The sequence below is a fragment of the Balaenoptera physalus genome (assembly GCF_965194825.1).
Source record: "Balaenoptera physalus genome assembly, chromosome: 17".
NCBI lineage: Eukaryota > Metazoa > Chordata > Mammalia > Artiodactyla > Balaenopteridae > Balaenoptera > Balaenoptera physalus.
Window position 1 is genome coordinate 47,773,330 of NC_138895.1, and position 22,013 is coordinate 47,795,342.

At 38.9% G+C, this 22,013-nt stretch overlaps 1 protein-coding gene across 14 annotated transcripts in view; it reads right to left on the reverse strand.

Moving 5' to 3' along the window:
- NIPAL2 (NIPA like domain containing 2) overlaps positions 1-22,013 on the reverse strand; it is a 75,724-nt gene that overhangs the window by 45,155 nt on the left and 8,556 nt on the right. For 9 of the 14 annotated variants that reach the window (XR_014255335.1, XR_014255336.1, XR_014255337.1 and 6 more), the window contains exons 2-4: positions 20,778-20,876; positions 7,520-7,588; positions 6,010-6,181 (exon numbers count right to left, since the gene is read on the reverse strand). Coding sequence is in view for 11 of the 14 variants with exons in the window: in XM_082432748.1 (XP_082288874.1) it covers positions 6,010-6,181; positions 7,520-7,588; positions 20,778-20,876 (340 nt within the window). In the remaining 3 variants the exon portion in view is untranslated. The remainder of the gene's footprint in view (positions 1-6,009; positions 6,182-7,519; positions 7,589-20,777; positions 20,877-22,013) is intronic. The other 5 variants (XM_082432746.1, XM_082432741.1, XM_082432749.1 and 2 more) reach the window with 3 other exon arrangements.

A 22,013-nucleotide genomic window follows, 5' to 3' on the forward strand; every position in this document is an offset into this window, starting at 1 on the left:
AGATCCTACATACTGCAGCGCAACTAAGCCCGTGCGCCACAACTACTGAGCCTGCGCTCTAGAGCCCACGAGCCACAACTACTGAAGGCTCCGCGCCTAGAGCCCAAGCTCTGCAAGAAGAGAAGCCACCGCAATGAGAAGCCCGCGCACCGCAACAAAGAGTAGCCCCCGCTCGCCGCAACTAGAGAAAGCCTTCGCGCAGCAATGAAGACCCAACGCAGCCAAAAATAAATAAATTAAATAAATAAATAAATTCAAAAAAAGAATAAAGTACTTTGTTTCTTTTTAATAATGATTATAAATCACAGTGACAATGGCTAGTTGTCACTGCACTATGTATCCAACACTGCACTATGTATCCTACACCGTTCTTAAGTGTTTGTGTTTACTCAATTCTTCCCCATGACAACTTCTGAGGTAAGAACTATTTTTATCCCCACTTTACAGATTAGGGAGCTGAGGCATATACCCATTTAAATAACTTGCCCAAGGTCACAGAGCTTTCCAGGGGCAGAACTGAGATCTGAAGGCTGGCAGCGTGGTCCTAGAGCTTGCACTCTTCACCATTCTACTGCCCTGTAGAAGAGTATCCAGCTGAGGCTTTAGACGATGTTGAAAAACCATCCCTTAAGCTTTCTTAATTAATGGAAAAACAAACACAAGTCAACATCTAGAATTAATCAGATTGCCAGCATATAACCAGCATTTTAGTCAGAATAAGCTTTTGCCCTATTGTTCACTGAGGAAGCCTTTCAGTGAGAAAAAGAGGGTAAAAGTATAAGGTGATACAAGGGCTCTGATCCTCTTTCTCCAAAAGCTGGACCCAGGCTTGGGAATTCAGATCCGCCTGTACACCAGGATCACTCCCCACTATCCACCCCCCACTGCAGGCACCGGCCGGTTATCTACCCTGTTTGAGTCTCTAGGATGCTGTGACTGCTTGTGACCATTGCTTGAAGAACTCTAAAGGGTTTTCTGCAAAACTGTTGTCCCTTGAGATACTTCTTATAAAGGCACCTTGTGGACAATAGGTTTGGGAAAGTTGGCTTACGGCATCTGCCTCTGAAAGACTGACAGCATGCCTGGGCCCATCCCAGGGCCTCAAGAAGTCCTCCACTAACAAAACCTGTGTCACGTTTTAAATCCAATATTGCGGAAACCTGTTTGCTTACAGAATTCTTTGTTTCTTAGAACACCTATGAAACCATCAGTAAAACTAGTGCTTGAGAAATGCTGTCTCCAGGTAAGCATGTCAGTGTAGAGCAGCAGGCCACACAGATAGAGGGAAAGAAAGAATAGAAAGGAAGATGGTTCAAGGCAGGAACGTGGGTAGAGTGAGAACTGAAATATCCATGGTGCTTACTGTAATGCCAATCCTAAAAAAAAAAAAAAAAAAAAAAATCTGTTCCACTGAAGTGTACAAAGGGAGGAGGAATTTTGATTATGTAAGACAAAACAGTGGGACTGACAATATTAGCAGCCTGGATGTAGTGAGATGGTGACTCACACAATTTATCCTTACTTCTGGAGAGGAGAAAAGGAACACAGTGTGTTGGTATGAACCAGGCTGCCCAAGGAGAATGAGGAAAATGGAAGAAAGTTCCTTCACTCAGACTTAAGAGCTAAAACTTTTTAAAAACTGTTCTGGACTTCAGTTTTCTTCCTTTTTTATTTTTTTTCCTTTTCAAATTTTGAAAGCCAGAAAATAATATGCAATCTCTCATGCAACATTGCAACAGACATTATCTTTAAAAAAAAAAAGAAAATTCAAAGAAAGGTTTGATTTCTTTCTTGAAGCTCCCAAGAAATAATAGGGAAAATAAAATTTGTAGCTCAGTAAAGTGTAGACACTCTTCTGCCTCATCTGTAGACATAGCCATAAGATAACGTATTTATTAAAAAATACTGTCCCTTTTGCTTCAAGTTTTCTAGAGTTTCTAGAATCTTTATAAAGAATTATAAAAGTGGTAGGGGGCTGTTCTGGGGAAAATTCTCAATCACCAGCATCCCTTACGCACCCACAGCATTGCACAGTGACCTAAATTCAGTGCAAGAGTGCTGTGAGAATATTATGTATGAGCATATATTACTGTTTGCAAAGACTGTAAAGCAGGAAACGATTTGTGTTTGAGGCTATAAGTTTACTTCTTGGAATCATTTTAAATGGGCAGAGAGGGAGGTTGCTAAAAATGTTCTAAAGTTGAAACATTAATCCAGGCTAGGAGCAGACAAAGAAAAATGATCTGTAGCATTGAGAAAAGCCCATCTCCAAGTTTGAAGGTGGGTGGACTGCCCCCTTCCCCCAGGGAGCTTGGGGAAGACAGGTCACTGTCCGAGGGGAAGGTGGTTAAACTTAAAACTTCCCGTTATTAATGAGAGTTTCGAGCAAGTCATGCCAAAATGAGCAGCTTCACAGGCGTCTTCATTGAAGGTCTGTGAGGAGTATCAAGGCTGGCCCTTCATCTCTGGCAATTTCCGAATTCTCACTTCAGGTCCCAAGAGGCCTGGCTAATATTTCATTTCTGTGAGATCGCTGATCTTTATAATAAATCTAGCACATCCCCCTTTCTTTGTGCTAGTTGGAATGGCTCTTTTCTTCTCATTCCCAGAAAAAAGGTTTCCCAGGACTGGGGAACTAGAGGTAAATGGAGAATTTCAGTACAGCGTGGCTCGCACACTCAACCCTCCCCCCCCAGGCATCTGTTTGATCTGCAAGGACACTTTTGTCTTTGGATATTGCATGGAAACTGAGCATGAAGCAGAATAAGAAACAAAACTAAAGATCAGCTCTAAATAGATACTCGTTGTGAAAAATAATACAACATTTTCAGAACAATTGGGGCCTCTATAGGCCCCAAGGTGACAATGTAACTATACCTTTTATCTATTATTTCTCAAATTTTGAGAAGAAAAAAATATCCAGAACGTCCATGTACGAGGTATGTGCAGTAGTAAATAGAAGATAAGATATCCTCAAATTGCTGATTTTATCTGAATGTTAAAAATGTCAAATGAAAAAGAAAAAAGAAAAAAAATGTCAAATGATTACATAAATTGTGTGCCTATTCAGAGTAGGGTGATTTTAACTGAACAATTTCTAGAAAGCCAAAAAAGTGTTCTTTGCTAACTATTCTACTATTGTACATCATGAAAGTATTTTTAAAAAGATATTTTAAATTATTAAGAAGGGGAAACTACTTTCAAAATGAAATAAAATTCTCTTTGAGTATACATTATTTCAGTTTAAACTATGCTTTTTTTTTTTTCAAAGACTATCATATAATTTTTTGGAGAAATATTACAATTGGGGTATGTGGGTGCACATTATGCTTGATCTAGTTGCTACCAGACAATAGCCATCAACTTGTTTCTATTTCAATGAAGATTCCAAATTCACAGAAACTTAGAAACATGCTGTTTCCATAGCAGCAGATAAAGGATGAAACAAAAGATTTTATTGATTTTAACATGGCTTAGAGAATTTGTTCTCTTTTCTAGCAGTAATTTTTGCTTTTTTTTTTTTTAGTCTTTACCAACATCTCATATTTTCTTTTCTAAATGTATTTAGTAAGTCATATAAATTTTGCAAGTAGGATAATTGTGACATTACTGTAAAATTACACATTCTTTCTTTTTTAAAATTTATTTATTTGTTTTTTTTCTTTCGTTTAATTTTTGGCTTTGTTGTTGCTGTGAGCAAGCTTTCTCCAGTTGTGGCAAGCGGGGGCTACTCTTCTTTGCGGTGCGCGGGCCTCTCATTGCGGTGGCTTCTCTTCTTGCGGAGTACGGGCTCCAGGCGCACGGGCTTCAGTAGTTGTAGCACACGGGCTCAAGTAGTTGTGGCTCGTGGGCTCTAGAGCACAGGCTCAGTAGTTGTGCTGCACGGGCTTAGTTGCTCCACGGCATGTGGCATCTTCCCAGACCAGGGCTCAAACCCGTGTCCCCTGCACTGGCAGGCGGATCCTTAACCACTGTACCACCAGGGAAGCCCTAAAATTACACATTCTTATAGTAACGTAGAATAACCAATATCGAATTCTTTATTTTTTTTAACATCTTTATTGGAGCATAATTGCTTTACATTGTTGTGTTAGTTTCTGCTTTATAACAAAGTGAATCAGTTATACATATACATATATCCCCATATCTCTTCCCTCTTGCATCTCCCTCCCACCCACCCTCCCTATCCCACCCCTCTAGGTGGTCACAAAGCACCGAGCTGATCTCCCTGTGCTATGTGGCTGCTTCCCACTAGCTATCTGTTTTACATTTGGTAGTGTATATATGTCCATGCCACTCTCTTACTTCGTCCCAGCTTCCCCTTCCCCCTCCCCGTGTGCTCAAGTCCATTCTCTATGTCTGTCTTTATTCCTGTCCTGCCCCTAGGTTTTTCAGAACCTTTTTTTTTTTTTAGATTCCATATATATGTGTTAGCGTACAGTATTTGCTTTTCTCTTTCTGACTTACTTCACTCTGTATGACAGATTCTAGGTTCATCCACCTCACTACAAATAACTCAATTTCGTTTCTTTTTATGGCTGAGTAATATTCCATTGTATATATGTGCCACATCTTCTTTATCCATTCATCGGTCAACGGACACTTAGGTTGCCTCCATGTCCTGGCTACTGTAAATAGTGCTACAATGAACATCGTGGTACGTGACTTTTTGAGTTATGGTTTTCTCAGGGTATATGCCCAGTAGTGGGATGGCTGGGTCATACGGTAGTTCTATTTTTAGTTTTTTAAGGAACCTCCATAGTGTTCTCCATAGTGGCTGTATCAATTTACATTCCCACCAACAGTGCAATAAGGTTCCCTTTTCTCCACACTCTCTCCAGCATTTATTGTTTGTAGATTTTTTGATGATGGCCATTCTGACTGCTGTGAGGTGATACCTCATTGTAGTTCTGACTTGCATTTCTCTAATGATTAGTGATGTTGAGCATCCTTTCATGTGTTTGTTGGCAATCTGTATATCTTCTTTGGAGAAATGTCTATTTAGGTCTTCTGCCCATTTTTGGATTGGGTTGTTTGTTTTTTTGATATTGAGCTGCATGAGCTGCTTGTGTATTTTGGAGATTTTTCCTTTGTCAGTTGCTTCATTTGCAAATATTTTCTCCCATTATGAGGATTGTCTTTTCGTCTTGTTTATGGTTTCCTTTGCTGTGCAAAAGCTTTTAAGTTTCATTAGGTCCCATTTGTTTGTTTTTATTTCTAATTCTTAATGTAAAAGAGATGCTAAACTATGGATCAGGCATCAAGGACTCTACGTGTAATGTCAGTTTAGCATATGAATAAAACATAACATTTGGGCTTCCCTGGTGGCGCAGTGGTTGAGAGTCTGCCTGCCAGTGCAGGGGACACGGGTTTGAGCCCTGGTCTGGGAAGATCCCACATGCCGCGGAGCGGCTGGGCCCGTGAGCCACAGCTACTGAGCCTGCGCGTCTGGAGCCTGTGCTCCGCAACAAGAGAGGCCGCGATAGTGAGAGGCCCGTGCACCGCGATGAAGAGCGGCCCCCACTTGCCGCAACTAGAGAAAGCCCTCACACAGAAACGAAGACCCAACACAGCCATGAATAAATAAATAAATAAATAAAATTAAAAAAAAAAATAGGAATGCCCCATGTAGTAAACAGAAATCTATTTCCAAAAAAAAAAAAAATAACATTTTATTACAAATGCTTTAAGATAATTCATTAATGATTAAAAAGCATGGTATAACATTTTCTGTTACTGTTAATTTCATTTATTAAGACTCAGACACCGGGAATCAGGCTTTTAAACATAGATGTTACAGCTACAAAATGCAAGTTTCTTTGTGGTTAACGTGGCACCATGACTGTGAATAACTGAAATTGGTAGTATAATTGTTCCAAGTTAACATGCTAAGAAAACAGGAAACGACTTTTTTCTTTTGTGCACGTGTTGTTTAAGTTGTATGTTTTTCTGCCAACTATTTTGATCTCTTAAAATTTCTATTTGTCAAAACACAGAAAAATGGCTCACCTGTAACAGACATACAGCCTAATGGAGCAATGAGAGTAATGGGGGCAAATCCATAGGCTGCAAAGTTTCCTGTCTCTCCCACAGCCATCAGTACGATGCCGCCCCACCACAGCACGCTCTTGAAGTACGGCCTTGGGTGTTCTTGGTGCGCCAACTGAAGATGCGAATATTTCTGGAAGTACATTATGATGTAAATAAGAAAATATTTCCACCCAACCAAAACTTGCCTTGAAATTTTTGGTCCTATAAAATTGCTTCATGGCTTTTAAATTTATTTGCAGATTATTATAGAGCAATTATTACGGTTTTCTGTTTGTTCCAAACATATTAACAGAAGTGAATCATACTGATATAGCATTTTATAGTTTAAAGGGCCTTCTCACATATTGCTTAATTCTCATAACAACTCTGTGAAGTAAATATCATTATTACTATCTAAAGACGGAGTGTGTGTTAAGGAGTTAAGTGACTTTTTAGTCCACCACACCAAAATACTTCTTTTAATATCTTTTTTTTTTTTTTTAATTATTATTTATTTTTTTGGCTGTGTTGGGTCTTAGTTTCTGTGTGAGGGCCCTCTCCAGCCGCGGCAAGCGGGGGCCACTCTTCATCGCGGTGCGCGGGCCTCCCACCATCGCGGCCCCCCCTGCCGCGGAGCACAGGCTCCAGACGCGCAGGCTCAGCAGTTGTGGCTCACGGGCCCAGTCGCTCCGCGGCATGTGGGATCCTCCCAGACCAGGGCTCGAACCCGCGTCCCCTGCATTAGCAGGCAGACTCCCAACCACTGCGCCACCAGGGAAGCCCAATACTTCTTTTAGATTGTCAGAAAAATTCAAATACTGAAATAAAGATAATAAATTACTAAAGAAACACCTTTGGAAAAGGGATTCAAATCTGTGTCAAAGTTGCTACCACAATAAACATAACAGGGCAGAAAGCTCTGGTAGCAGAGGGTTGGGATGGGGGAACTCATTTATATCTGGTTTGAGTATTTCTTTGTATTGGAAATGTATGAATTCCTGGAAACTGGCCATTAAATAAAGCTCTGTTTCCCTATTGATTTTATGATAACTGAACTTACTTCCTTAAGAAGTATGTACAATTCTAGATTACTTTAAAATCTTTTCTTTAAAATTCTTTTAAAATTTCAGAAGTTATTTAGAAAATAATAAAAGTACTATAAGAAAATGTAGAACATTAAAATAAATCTTGGCTTATGCCAAGATATGAACATCTTTTTAAGTGTGATACAAATTCACAGGCGCCTGGTCTGGGGTACACAATACTATTAAGAGGCTCACAAAACATTTAATCTCTTAAAATCAGAAGAAGAAAAAAGATGGACACAATCTAACCTGGATTATATTTGTCTTTATATCAATGAGGTCATAAGATATACTTTCTTTAATGGAGGAAGAAGTCCAAGAAGGCAAAAGTGCCTGAGGCTCATTGAAGTCATAATATGTCCCTGGATCAAACTACAGAGTTAGAAAAATAAGCTTCTTCTTACCTGAATATTTAGGGAAATGCTGATTACCAAGTTTCCTAAAATGGCCAGCAAAACTCCAAAAAGGTGAATCTATAAAAGAAAATGTTTTATTTAAATGGTACTTTAAATAGCACTTGTAAGATATTTACCAAAAAAACTACGAAAATTTAAGTTGATACATTCATTCATTTGTTCATTCATTCAGCAAATATTTACTTAGCACCCGTTTGCCAGGGTCATTTGGAATATGAATGATGGTTTTATTAGGATTAATTTTTCACTTTAGTCAAATATTATTTTTTATAACTAGTTCAGTCCTTTACTGAATTCTCTAGATATGTGCTTCATTCACTAAAATAAACAGTCATCAGGTTCTGACTTTTTCCCACTAAGATGCTTCTATTTATCCTGTCTGCCAATTTCCTCAGCAACCTCTCTGATCGGGGTGTTCATTGCCTCAAGTATGGACTATATAATTTTTTCTGTTCTCCCCCTTTTCTTTCTCTTAAGATATTCTGGAAGACTGTGGTATGAAAGAAAGATCATTGGCTTTGGGGTTAAAGGATGAACCTGAGATTCAGATCTGCTATTGTCTAATGGGCGACATTGACTAAGTTATTTCAGCTCCCCGGCCTCAGTAAACAGGGGATGTTGGATAAGATGTTTCCAAAAATCCCTTTATCTCTAAACTGCTATGAACCTCACTGGAGACAGACTAAATTTTCCCGCCACTCTGCTGGTCAAGAACCCACAATGTCTCTCTACAGACAATTATATTAAATACAAAACTACTGTACCAGCTCCCCATAATCGGTCTTCATCCTGACCATCCAATTGTCCACAGCACACTTTAATGTGCTCCCTCTACCTTGGGTACCCGGCTCCTGACTTCTCCAGTCAGATGCCAAACTTTTTCTCATGTCATTCCTCTCACCCAGACAGAGCATCTTCTTCCCTCAGCCCATTTCAATCAGACCTCACCCTCCTGGCCATCGGAGCTCCACCTCCTGACGACCTTCTCAGACACCACAGCCCATCTTTACTTTCTCAGACTCTAAATGGTGAACATCCCTTATTTCTTCTTTTATATTGTCAGGTGTATCATTAGGCTCTATAAATAGATGGCAAATTCTCTGAGGGAAGGGAATCATGTCTAAGACTTCCATTGGGTCTTCTACATCATCTACTATACAAAATGAGGGGCTTAAAAAAATACTTGCTCGAGAAAGTATAGAGTGGTTTAAAACAAGAACTGCAGAGGTTAAAAAACAAGTTCTGACACACTGCCCAAGATCTATCTTTACTATAGATAGCATATGTATTATTTGATGACTTCAAAAGATGCATATTCTGCTCCTATCTAGGTACAAAGATGTAATATCTTCTAGCAGTAAAAATTAGCAATGATAGAAGGGCTCTTTCCCCTTCTTCTTCTACAGTACATAACTTCTAGCTAGCTTCAAATTCCAAGGAGTTATTTGAATTTCAAATGAACATTACAACCACAAGGAACCCTTTTCAGAATGCAAAATGTCTTTGAAGTTTTAGAACTTCATTATATGTGCTGAAGTGAAATTCAGTATTTCTAAAAAACGAAGCAGGAAAGTTGAAAACCCATTTAATAGTTGACATATAATATCCATAGTCTTTAATCAGTTAAGAATTTTCTTTTCCTAATAAAAGCAGTTGGCAATAATTTTGATCACTATTCCTCATGGGGAACAACTGTATCATAATATATTGTGCTATTTCCATGCTTTCGATTTACAATTGACTGCATTTGGCAGTAATCAGGAAAATAAAAATTCAGAAGAAGTTTGGGATTGAATGGATAATTATGAAAATCTTCTATAATTATAAAAGTAAATTGTTGAATAGAAATAACTTACTTCAAAATTCTTTAAATGATTCACTGAGTAGTTTAAACACCACCAGGCCAAGTGTTTAGAAATTGGTTAGCAGGATTTCGCAATGATTTCTTGGCTATGACATGAAAAGCACAGGCAACAGAAGAAAAAATAGATAGGCTGGACTTTATCAAGATTAAAATCTTTTGTGCACCAAAGGACACTATTAGCAGAGTGAAAGGCAACCCACACAATGGGAGAAAATATTTGCAAATCATGTATCTGATAAAGATTGATATCTAGAATATATAAAGAACCCCTACAACTCAACAACAAAAAAATAAACAATGCAACTGAAAAATGGTCAAAGAACTCAAATAGATTTTTCTTCAAAGAAGATATATAAATGGGCAATAGGCACATGAAAAGATGCTCAACAGCACTAATCATTAGGGAAATGCAAATCAAAACCACAATAAGCTACCACTTCACACCCATTAGGAGAGCTACAATTAGAAAGAAAAACAACAGAAAATAACAAGTGTTGGTAAGGATGTGGAGAAATTGAAACCCTAGTTCATTGTTGGTGGGGATGTAAAATGGTACAGCTGCTGATCTCATAACATATACAAAAATTAACTCAAAATTAACCAAAAGACCTAAATGTAGGAGCCAAAACTATAAAATTCTCAGAAGAAAACATAAGGGTAAATCTTTGTGACCTTGGATTTGGCCATGGATTCCCATAGATAAGACATCAAAAGCGTAAGCAACAAAGAAAAAATAATTGGACCTCATTAATATTAAAAAACTTTGTTTCAAAGGACACTATCAAGGAAAGTGAAAAGATAATGCACAAAATGGGAGAAAATATCTGGAAATCATATATCTGACAAGGGACTTATACCTAGACTATATAAAGAACACTTACAATGCAATAATAAAAAGACAAATGACCCAATTAAAAATGGGCAAAGGATCTGAATAGACATTTCTCCAAAGAAGACAAATGGCTAACAAGTACATTGAAAAGATGTTCAACATCACTAGTCATCAGGGATTGCAAATCAAAACCACAGTGATATACCACTTCATACCAAATAATATAGCTATAATCAAAAAGTCAGATAATAACAAGTGTTAGTAAGGATGTAGATAAATCAGAACCCTCAAACACTGCTCATGGAAATATATAATGGTGCAACCACTTTGGAAAACAGTCTGGAAGTTCTTCAAAAAGTTAAGCATGGAATTTCCATTTGACTCAGCAATTCCATGCCGAGGTATATATCCAAGAGAAACGAAAACATATATCCACACAAAAACTTGTACACAAATTTACATACCAGTATTGTTCATATGACAGCTAACGGCTGGGGGTAATGATTGTACAACTCAGTGAACTGTACAATTTAAATGAGTGGATTATATGATATGTGAATTATATTTCAATAAGTTGTTATAAAAAATAATTTTAAAAACACAAAGCATTTACATCTTTTTTTTTTGCCCAAAGAAATAAAATGTTACAAATGTAACTAGCTCTATTTCAGTCTCTTCTTCCTCCCAGAGATAAGTGATTTTTTTTTCTGAAGTTGATACAAATATATTTCTTTCTTTCCTCGATTTATTTTTATTATCTATTTTGTTTACTCGGCTTTTCTTTTTTTCATCTTCTTCATTTGGACTCTTAACTCATTAGCTTTTTCTGTTTCTTTCTATCATGCAAATAGGGCTTTACATTTCCCTCTAAGTACACCCTCTGTTTTAGCTGCCCGCATAGTTTTGGCATGTACAGTTTTCATTGGCATTTAGTTCTAAATATTTTCTGATTATCTCATCATTTTTATCTGAGCCTTATATTATTCAGAGATGTGTTTTTTAATATTTCTAAATGAATGGGGTGTTGATTATCACTTTATTACTAATTTCTAATTTTACTGAGTTGTGGGCAGAAAATACTCTGTGTGTATATTAACATTTGCTTTTGACCTATTATACAGTGTAAATTGGAATTTGTTTTGTGACCTGCTGGTGTAGGGTCACGTTTATAAGTGTTCCATGTATGTTTGAAAATAAAGTATTTAAAAGTTGAGTGAATACATTTTATATATCCTTCCTATCTATCTAGCTATCCATTCATCTATCTCTCCTTCCTATCTATCTATCCATTCATCTATCTATCTCCATTAAGTCATTGTTCAAATCTTTGATATTCTTACTAAATTTTGGATTGCTTTGTCTATCAATTGCCTAGGGAGGTATGTTAAAAATCTACTCAAACATGTATTTATATATTTTAAGACTATATAGTCCTAGGTGTATACAGGATCAGGATTGTTTTATCTTCCCAGCTAACTGTTCTTTTTAAAAATTTTTTAAATTTTTATTTATTTACTTATGTTTATTATTTATTTATTTATTTATTTCTTATTAGTCATCCATTTTATACACATCAGTGTACACTTGTCAATCCCAACCTCCCAATTCATCACACCACCCCCCACCCCCGTAATTGTTCCTTTTATCATTAGGTTTTTTCTTTAAAATCTATTTTAGCTGATATTACTGTAGCTGCTTTCTTTTGATATTTGCTACTTTCCACATCACTTTAACATTTTTGCATCATATTTTAGTCAAGTCTCTTATACATAGAAAATAACTAGATTAAAAAAAAAAACCTGAGACTTTCTGTCAGATGGGGAGGTTAGTCCATTTTGTTTACTGTGATTATAAATATATTTTCCTTTATTTCTATCTTTTTTGTGTTTGTAGTTATCTTGCTTTTTCTTTGCTTTCTAATTTCTCTTTTCCTGAATCCTGTTGAAATGATTGAGTTTTCTTTATTCTTTTCTTTCCCCTACTCTCCTGGCTAGGAAGTTACACATCTTATTTCTAGTCTTTCAGTAATTACCGTTAAATGTTTTTAATTTTGAAATAATTATGGACTCACAGTAGGTTGCAAAGAAATGTCCAGGTAGGTCCAGGCACTCTTCCCCCAGTCCTCCCCTTGATGTTAACATTTTACACAACTACAATCCAATATCTATGGTTCTCTCTATTCTCTCGACGTGGAACTCCTCTTACAAGTATGTTGGACTTTTTAATTCTTGTTTCCTAAAATAGCTCTCATATTTTCCAACTCTTTATCTCTTTGTACTGAGTTATGGACAATTTCCTCAGATCTATCTTCAAGTTTAGCTTTTCTGGCCTCCTTTTGAATTGAGTCTTTATACATGCCTATCAGTACATATATTAAACTGTACTATAATTATTTTTTACAAGTGCATTTCCCCTCTAGACTACAAACTCCTTGAGGGCAGAGCTATGACTTATCAACTCATCTTTGTAACCCTAATGACTAGTAGAGGTCTTTGGCACAGAGAAGTTGTTTATTAAATGCTATTTGAACTGAAATAGTCTCAGATTGATTATACAATGTCTAGAAATAGTAAATTTTGACCTTTGTCCCTAGGAAGATGTCAAACAGTATTTTATAATCAACTGGGGTTTGAATACAGCAAACACTCAGTTTCGTGAGAGAACAAGCTTGTCCCAGAATTCAGATTTCAACAATTAAGTGTCCACTAGTGTGCAATAGAAAGCTACCTGCTGGGGCTTCCCTGGTGGCGCAGTGGTTAAGAATCCGCCTGCCAATGCAGGGGACACGGGTTCGAGCCCTGGTCTGGGAAGATCCCACATGCCGCAGAGCAACTAAGCCTGTGTGCCACAACTACTCAGCCTGCACTCTAGAGCCCATGAGCCACAACTACTGAGCCCGCCTGCTACAACTACTGAAGCCTGTGAGCCCAGAGCCCATGCTCCACAACAAGAGAAGCCACCGCAATGAGAAGTCCATGCACCGCAATGAAGAGTAGCCCCCGCTCGTCGCAACTAGAGAAAGCCCGCACGCAGCAACGAAGACCCAACACAGCCAAAAATAAATAAATAAAAGAAAGCTGCCTGTTTTTTTTTTTTTGCTGCGTTGGGTCTTCGTTACTGCATGTGGACTTTCTTTAGTTGCGGTGAGCGGGGGCTACTCTTCATTGCAGTGGCTTCTCTTCTTGCAGAGCACGGGCTCTAGGCGCGTGGGCTTTGGTAGTTGCAGCACGCGGGCTCAGTAGTTGTGGCTTGCAGGCTCTAGAGCACAGGCTCAGTAGTTGTGGCGCAGGCGTAGATGCTCTGCAGCATGTGGGATCTTCCCGGACCAGGGCTCGAACCCGTGTCCCCAGTATTGGCAGGCAGATTCTTAACTACTGCGCCACCAGGGAAGCCCCTGACTTTTAAAATCTAGTGAATTCATATATACTAAAAATACAGAAATATATAGGTATAAAGCAGGTGTCAGAAACAGTTTCCTGCTAATAGGGACATACCTCATTTTATTGTGCTTCACTTTATTGCACCTTGCAGATACTGCATTTTATACAAATTGAAGGTTTGCGGCAACCCTGCAACAAGCAAGTCTATCAGCGTCATTTTTCCAACAGCATTTGCTCACTTTGTGTCTCCGTGTCACATTTTGGTAATTCTTGCAATATTTCAAACTTTTTCATTATCATAGTATTTGTTACGGTGATCTGTGATCAGTGATCTTTGATGTTACTATTGCAAAAAGATTATGACACATTGAAGGCTCAGATGATGGTTAGCATTTCTTAGCAATAAAGTGTTTTTTAATCAATATACATTGTTTTTTTAGACATGATGCAATATGCAATATAATTGCACATTTAACAGACTACTGTAAGTGTAAATATAACTCTTACATGCACTGGGAAACCAAAAAATTCATGTGACTCACTTTGTTGTGATACTTGCTTTATTGCGGTGGTCTGGAACTGAACGTGCAATATCTCGGAAGTACGCCAGTACACATTATAAACTGGTGTATCTTATTCTTCGTTTTTCTGAAAATTTACCTAATTATTCAAGGTTAATTGCATGCTCATTAAATTCATTTGGCACATACCTGTAAAGAGTAGTAATTCAGTAAATCCTCATTAATGCCCCTAATTGTTGGGGAGGGAAGGTTCAAATTTGCAATGTTTCTTAAAAAAGGTGGTTTAATTACCTTCAAGGACATAGACTGACTTGAGGCAAGCATTACTAAATGCTGTTTCCAATTAGAGGCTCTGGTAAATGTGCTTTAATGACTACAAAATCTCACCTGTAATCAGAAGTGTCATTTGCATACAATGAGCAGCCCTTACAAACATGCCATTTAAATTAAAGACATCTAGTTTACTTCATTACTTTATTCAGAGTGTTATCTGATTTGTAGCATATTAGAATTAGTGGAAACTCAGAGCTCCTCTCTCCCCCGCCCTCTTTTCTCCCCTCCCTGTTGATCTGGAGACTGACTGGTGGTCAGGAAAGAGAAGAGAGGGCCAGAGAAGGAAAGTGACTTGTGCAAAGTCACACAGCTAGATAGATACCAGGCAAATTCTGGCCCCAAGGCACCCAGCTCATGTCTGAATCACCATTTCTTCACAGACTGCAATAGGTAACCATCTGGCAGGTCAATGCCAATTTGCCACAGTTTTAAAATTAGCAGGATCTGTTTCTTTTTCTCAGTGCAAATAAAATAAAGCAAAGATAATAGTTAGAAGGAAAGGTTGCCCCACATCTTAATAGTGCAGCTAGAAGTACAGACCGGAAACACAGAAAGATGCCCTTAATTTTTGCCATGCTCACTCCTGTCAGTACTGTAGCTCAATTTCTGGCTGTTCCAGGATGGCTTGACAAATAGACGGTGGGAGCCACAGCAAACAATTTATGGAGAATGAGGTTCAAAATATCAGCACTAATGAGTAGTAAGGATGTTTTTGTTTTATTTGGAATAACAATCTTATCTCCTACTTTTTGGTGCCAGAATGTTCTTTAGGTATTTCACATAAAGTTATTGACCTGTAATCCATGGGTGGATTACATCATGGGATATGATAACAGGGATGTGTGGAACTGGTCATAGTCTATCCCAGTTCTGGCTTTGAACTCAACCATATTCCTGGCTCTGCCTTCAAAACATAAATCTGGAATCAGACCCAGTGGAGATAGTACATGGTTCAAAAGAACCATAGATTCAGAGCTAGCCTTGAACACTGTTAATAGTCATATTCAACTCACAACTAGAATAATGTTACCTCCTGTTCCAGGCAGTAAAATATCCCTGAACATGGACCTGAGCGATCCAGTTTCGAATACCAGAAATACCACAGGTTAAGTGATTTAGGTCAACTAATCACTGCAGGAATGATCTTAAGAGCCTGAGCCTGAAAGGGAATGATATACCTGAGAAATGAACATTCAGGTCACTTCATCTCACAGGAAACTCTTAGGAATGAGCTGGGGTTGTTTTTTATTTGCACCTAGTAAACAGGTAGACACACATCTACTTCCAGAAAGTTGAGAGGGGATAGGAGGACATCCAAAATCTTGGTGATACATCCTTAAGTTTCTAGGAGTGAAGACTCATAATGTGTGCAACTTACTTTCAAATGATACATGACAATATAAAATAAAAAACAGAGGGACAGAGAGAGAGAACAAACAAATATTTCACAATGTTAGCAACTGGTGAATCTCCACGTGAAGGACATATGGTGTTTACTGTATTATTCTTCTTAATTATCTATAGGTTGGAAAATTTTCAAACTAAGAAGTTAAAAAATTCTGCTTTATAGACTCAATGAAATTAAAGAGAATATGGATTCATTGAAAAAGAGTTAAAAGAGGAGATGATAACAAGGAAAGAAATAAAAGCAAGAAATAAAAAGGAAGCTGGCTGAACCAAGGAAAGAAATAAAAGCAAGAAATAAAAAGGAAGCTAGATGAACCAAGGAAAGAGATTAAGCAGAAAAATAAAACCACGGCACAGCTTAAAACCACAGGTAGACACTGCTTGGGAAAAACACACAAGCTGGAGGAAAAGGACATGAAATGGAAGTGATCAGAGAGAAGATGGTAGATATGGGAGACAGACAACTCGAAGCCCACACCAGAAGCTATTCACTCAGTCGTGCACCCATTTGGTATTTATTTAGTAACTGCTAAATATTAGGTCCTATTTCAGGAACTAAGGATGCAAAGTATCCTCGATAAGCTCAGAAGAGGTAGAAAAAGCGACCGATAACAGACTACCACCTGTGAAATCTATAATAGAGGTACGTTCTGTAGAACCGATGGGAACAGAAGGGACAAAGTACACATCTGCCTAGGTTGGAGAGTATGTTAGCTTCCTGTGACTGCTGTAACAAATTAGCGCAAACCAGGTGGCTTAAAACAACAGAAATTTATTCTCTCACAGTTCTGGAGCCCAGAAGCCCAAAATCAATTTCACTGGGTTGAAATCAAGATGGCAGGGCCCACATTCCAAGAAGTTCAGTTGCTAGTTCATAGGGTATGCATATGTCTGGGTTTTATAATCACTCACAAAGATTTTTCCAAAATGTTATATAGTAGTAAATAACATTTCCAGGTGCCTCTCTCCCCCTCCAACACTTGGCATCTTGGTATTGCAATTTTTTTTAAGTTTAGCTATTCTGGAGAACCTCACATCTCATTATGGTTTAAATTTCCATTTTTATAATGACCAATGATGTTGAACCTTCAGATAATCTTATAAACCACTTGGCTCTCTTGTTTCATTAAATGTTTTTCCAGACTGTCCAATTTTTAATTTATGGTGGCAGTCTTTTTGTACTTGATGTGTCAGAGTACTTTATCCCCAATATGATTTCTTTTGGAATATATGCATTCCGTACAACTTTTCTCACTCTGTGTCTTGCCTCTTTTTGCATAGAAACTTTTAAGTAATAAACGGACTTAAATATACTCTATTGAGGAAGTAAACTTATTGATCCTTAACTTTATGTGTGGTACCCTTTATATCTGGGTTAAAAGGTCATGAGAAAACTTCCTACATTTTTTTCTAGAAGTCTTATTTTAAAATAACATTTTGCACATAGGTGCACAGACTGGAACTTGTTTGCCTATGCTGTGATATAAGGCTCTTTTGCTGTTTCCAATTTACTGTTTACCTAATCTGTTTAGTTATTAATTTCAGTCATTAAAATTTTTATTTCAAGGATTAAAGAAAAAAAAATGGCAGGGCCACACTCTCTCTAGAGGCTTTAAGGGAGAATCCATTCCTTGCCTCCCCCAGTTTCTGGTGGCTGCTGACATATCCTTGGATTACGGTTATATCACTCTAATCTCTGTCTCTGTGGCCACATTGCCTTCCTCTTCCACATGAAATCTCCCTGGGTCTTCCTCTTATAAAAAGATACATGTGACGGCATTTAGGGTCCATCCAGATAATCCAGGATAATCATCCCACCTCAAGATCTTTAATTTAATCACATCTGCACGACTCCAGTATAGCTGGACCGGAGAGGCAGGCAGGAGCCTTTTCATGCCATGGATCTGCTGGTGGTGCTACAACATGCAGGGCTCTAAACCAGAGAATGTTAGGTCCAGCCATGACTTTTAGAAGACTCATCCTGGCTACAGTGTGGAGGATGGACTAGGAGGGAGCAAGACCGGGAACAGGAAAACCAATTAGGGGACACTTCGGGATCTCAGAGAAGAAGTAGGGGACATGTGGAGAGTGAATTACAACAGGGCCATAGAGAAACAATATTCATATTCATCCCAGCAAACATTGGAGGCAACCTGAAATATGAAATGCTTTTTAGATTACCGAATGGGTTGGACTATTCTTACCACTAATCTCCTTTGCCCTTGTAGATAATTGCGTTGTCTGCAATACTAACCCAAACTAAGTTAAAACTATAATCCCGTACGTGAAAAAGAAGAAAGAAAAATTTTCAGTCACGAACAGATTTTTAATTTGTTATCTTGGTTTTTGTAGGCTATACAGTTATTGCCTTTCTATCCTGAGAAACTCTCATGACACTGGATCCAAATCTGGTGATTTAGAGCCAACAGAAAAGGTCAGGGTTACATATCACAGTATACCGTTGCTATTCTACAAGCTGTCCCATGCCAATTTTTAATCAACCTTAAAACCTAGGCAGAAAAGCCCAACATATTGCCTTTCCATACAATTAAGCACTATTACATTTTGTCTTTTACTCGGGAACACATTTACTTACATAACTGTACATTCATTATTTTAAAAAACTGAACTCCATTAAGGATAAGCCTTACTAAGCTTACTAAGAAGCCACCGTGTTTTTTTGCTTTTGAGAAATTTAAGTTTCAGCAGAACAAATTTATGGGAAAAATTTAATAAGACATCCTTTGGGGGCTTTTAACACTTTGTTAAAAGGACAGCAACAATAGTCAAGGAAGGTGTGATATCACTTAAGGAAATCTTAAACTTGGTTCTATTACAAAACAAATCAACCCCATTTAACACTGGAAAGGCGAATCTTTGAAACAAGGACAGACATGCTGAACACAAAAAATGCTATTGTTTGCATCCAGATCAAGATGAGGTCCCATTACTTTCAAATTTTTCAAGAACATATTCATAATAATAATTTAAAAAATCTGTCATCTTTTGTTTCCAAAGAAGCAGGATTGCAGGTTGCCTTTTGCAGGGCCAGCCCAGGGTTTGCGAGAGGCTTCCTACCCTAAAGTTGGAAACTTGGGAGCTCACTGAATGACAGCTCTTTCCCCAACACCTGCTTAGGTTTCAAGAGTCTATGTCCATTTTGAGAGCAATGCCTGCCTTGAACTCTGGCTGTATTTTGCCAGCTCCATCCTCCTGGAGACTAAACTCTATTGTCTATGTCAGGCCCCAGCCACTGGGTGAGTTTGTGCCTCAATATGGGGGAGGGATCATGACATTGCCACTCACTGACACGTATCTGCCAGGCCACCCACCAGACCAGATCTTTCTGACATCAAGGCAGGAATCAAGTTCAAATTTCTCCTCTGGGACACTCTGACTTGGACTCTTCATTGCCTCTAAAGGGTCAGTCCTCATAGCCAAGATAATTTCCCCCATTCCTGGCAAAATTCTCACGTCCCACTGGTCCAGCAGGCAGGTTCCAACATACTTTATGATCATCCCACATATGATACCCATAGGACTCATTGATGGTGACTGTGATTTGGGTCTGCAAGTATAGTTCAAAAGGCTAATAAAATGCTGTACATGTAACTCAGAATTATTCTCTATTTTATGGCTGTGGCAGCTGCTTGTAACATGAGGTCTGCTCGTACCTTGTTCACAAACAATCACTCATTTCTCCACTGCTGTGACTCAGGCAGCCATATCCAAAGGTACATCACACAATTTCCTCTTCTGCTTTGGCTCTCTTTATTTACAATTACATAACTGTACTATGTTAGTCCTGGAAGCACAATGGAAGCAATCCATCAGATTATATAAGCAAGGGTAGCTTCACACCAGCCCTTCAAATGTTGTTTTTCAAGTATTTCAAAAGCAGTCTCTCTCTCTCTCTATCTCAGTTTCACACATACACATTGTACATTGTATAATGTACACGTGATATAATTTATGTATATCACACACATATGTATGGCTACGGTTTGAGGACACAGTCCATGTTTTCTGATTTCTTTGATATCACTACCCAACACTGTTCTGTTGAGAAGGACCGTCTGCTTGTGATTTCTTTTTTTTTTTAACATCTTTATTGGAGTATAATTGCTTTACAATGGTGTGTTAGTTTCTGCTTTATAACAAAGTGAATCAGCTATACAGATACATATATCCCCATATCTCCTCCCTCTTGCGTCTCCCTCCCACCCTCCCTATCCCACCCCTCTAGGTGGACACAAAGCACAGAGCTGATCTCCCTGTGCTATGCGGCTGCTTCCCACTAGCTATCTATTTTACGTTCGGTAGTGTATATATGTCCATGCCATTCTCTCACTTTGTCACAGCTTACCCTTCCCCCTCCCCATATCCTCAAGTCCATTGTCTAGTAGATCTGTGTCTTTATTCCCGTCTTACCCCTAGGTTCTTCATGACCTTTTTTTTTTTCTTAGATTCCATATATATGTGTTAGCATACGGTATTTGTTTTTCTCTTATTGAGTGGAATGTTGGTTGCATTTTGGGCCCTCATTGTCGATTAGCTGATCAAGATTAATGTGGGCTGTGACGAGAGGGAACAGAGTGCTGCTGTCTCCCAAACAGCCCCAGAACAACCAGAGCCCTGCAAGTCCAAAGGCTGAAGAAGAAATAAAGACCCCCCAGAATTCACGGGATTCTCCTCAAGCCTGAATGACATATCAGCAACGCTGACATGGCTTCTAGGACTCCACACAACATTGCACTCACATACCACACTATTTCACCTAAATCCACTAAACTGTTAGGAGATCCCTACCGACTGAAGAGAAGACTGTCGATGGTAAAGAAATCGCTAAGCAGGTAGAGGCAAGATTGAGACGAAGCAAGGGACACTGCCTTTGCCAGTGGATACCCACCTCGTTCAGGCAGACTAAAGCCGATGTATTTTCAGTGTTGGAGAAAGTCAAGCTTTCCTTCCTGGAAGTGAAAGGGAGAATGTAGGCTGGAGGGTGAGCCTGCAAAAAGTGGAAACAAAAGCCCTGAGGAACAGAAGTTGAAGAGGAGAGTGAGAACCCGAGCATTTGCCATGTTGTTGGAGACTGTGGATCAAGGCTGGTGTGGACCCAGAGTTCTTCCAGCCTTCCACGTCATCCAGACTGATTAATTCCCTCTATTACTTAAGCCAGTTAATGTTAGGTTTCCTGTGACTCGAAAACCAAAGCCTCTTAACTTACAAAGCATTCTTGGTAGGGAAGCCAAGTTCAAAAGCCAGAAGAGAGATGGACTCCCGTTGCAAGCTAAAGAAGTCAGGCCAGGGGTCCAAGTTACTGAAAGGAGAAAATTTGAGAGGTGCCGAGAAGGTGAGGGGGTGGCTTAGGAAACCAGAGGTGGGGCTGTTGGCAGGCCTCAAGATGACCTGCCATGGCCAGGGTGGGTCTCTGAAGGAGTCACGCCAGGACAAACGCAATATTTGGTGAGGTGTGGAGCTCATGACTAAACATGTGTTAGCCTGTGTTTACACGAGCCTGTATTTACTCCGTGTCTCCCGACGGGTGCCAAAGATGACAGGAGACCATGCTGGGAGTGACCAAGGGCCAAGCAAGTGACAAGGTGAAGCAAATGTACAGGTATGCACATGCTGAGAACTATGTGGAGAGGAAGTGGAGTGTTATCTGCCAGCCTCCAGGCAATTAGGACACTCTGGTGGACCAGGACAGACCGGCGAAGAGCTCTGACTTTCTGTAAAATGTAATTCTGTTGGACGGAACACGTGAGGTAGGTTAGAAAAGGTGTAAACTGAATAGAGGAATGCTGGACCTTCAGAAAACAAAAAACACTCAAGCTAAAATAAATAGCATTTAAGTCTTAATGCTAACACTGCATGAGCCTTCCCAAGCTGGGGTGCTGGTCCTGCTGGGTGGTTAAACTATAGTCAATGTCTGAAGACATCATCACACTACTGCCACCAAAACCTGTCAGCTGTTCCCAGGGCTACACACCCATCCACCCCAACCCTGAATTCTGGAAAGTGGCATTAGACATGGGAGGAATCTTTGCCTTAGTACTTCAAGATAACAAGTGTTCCAATTAGGAGATTACTGCAATCAGGAAGTGTTCTGTAATGTGAATATGTTTGGAGAGTGAAGGGGAGG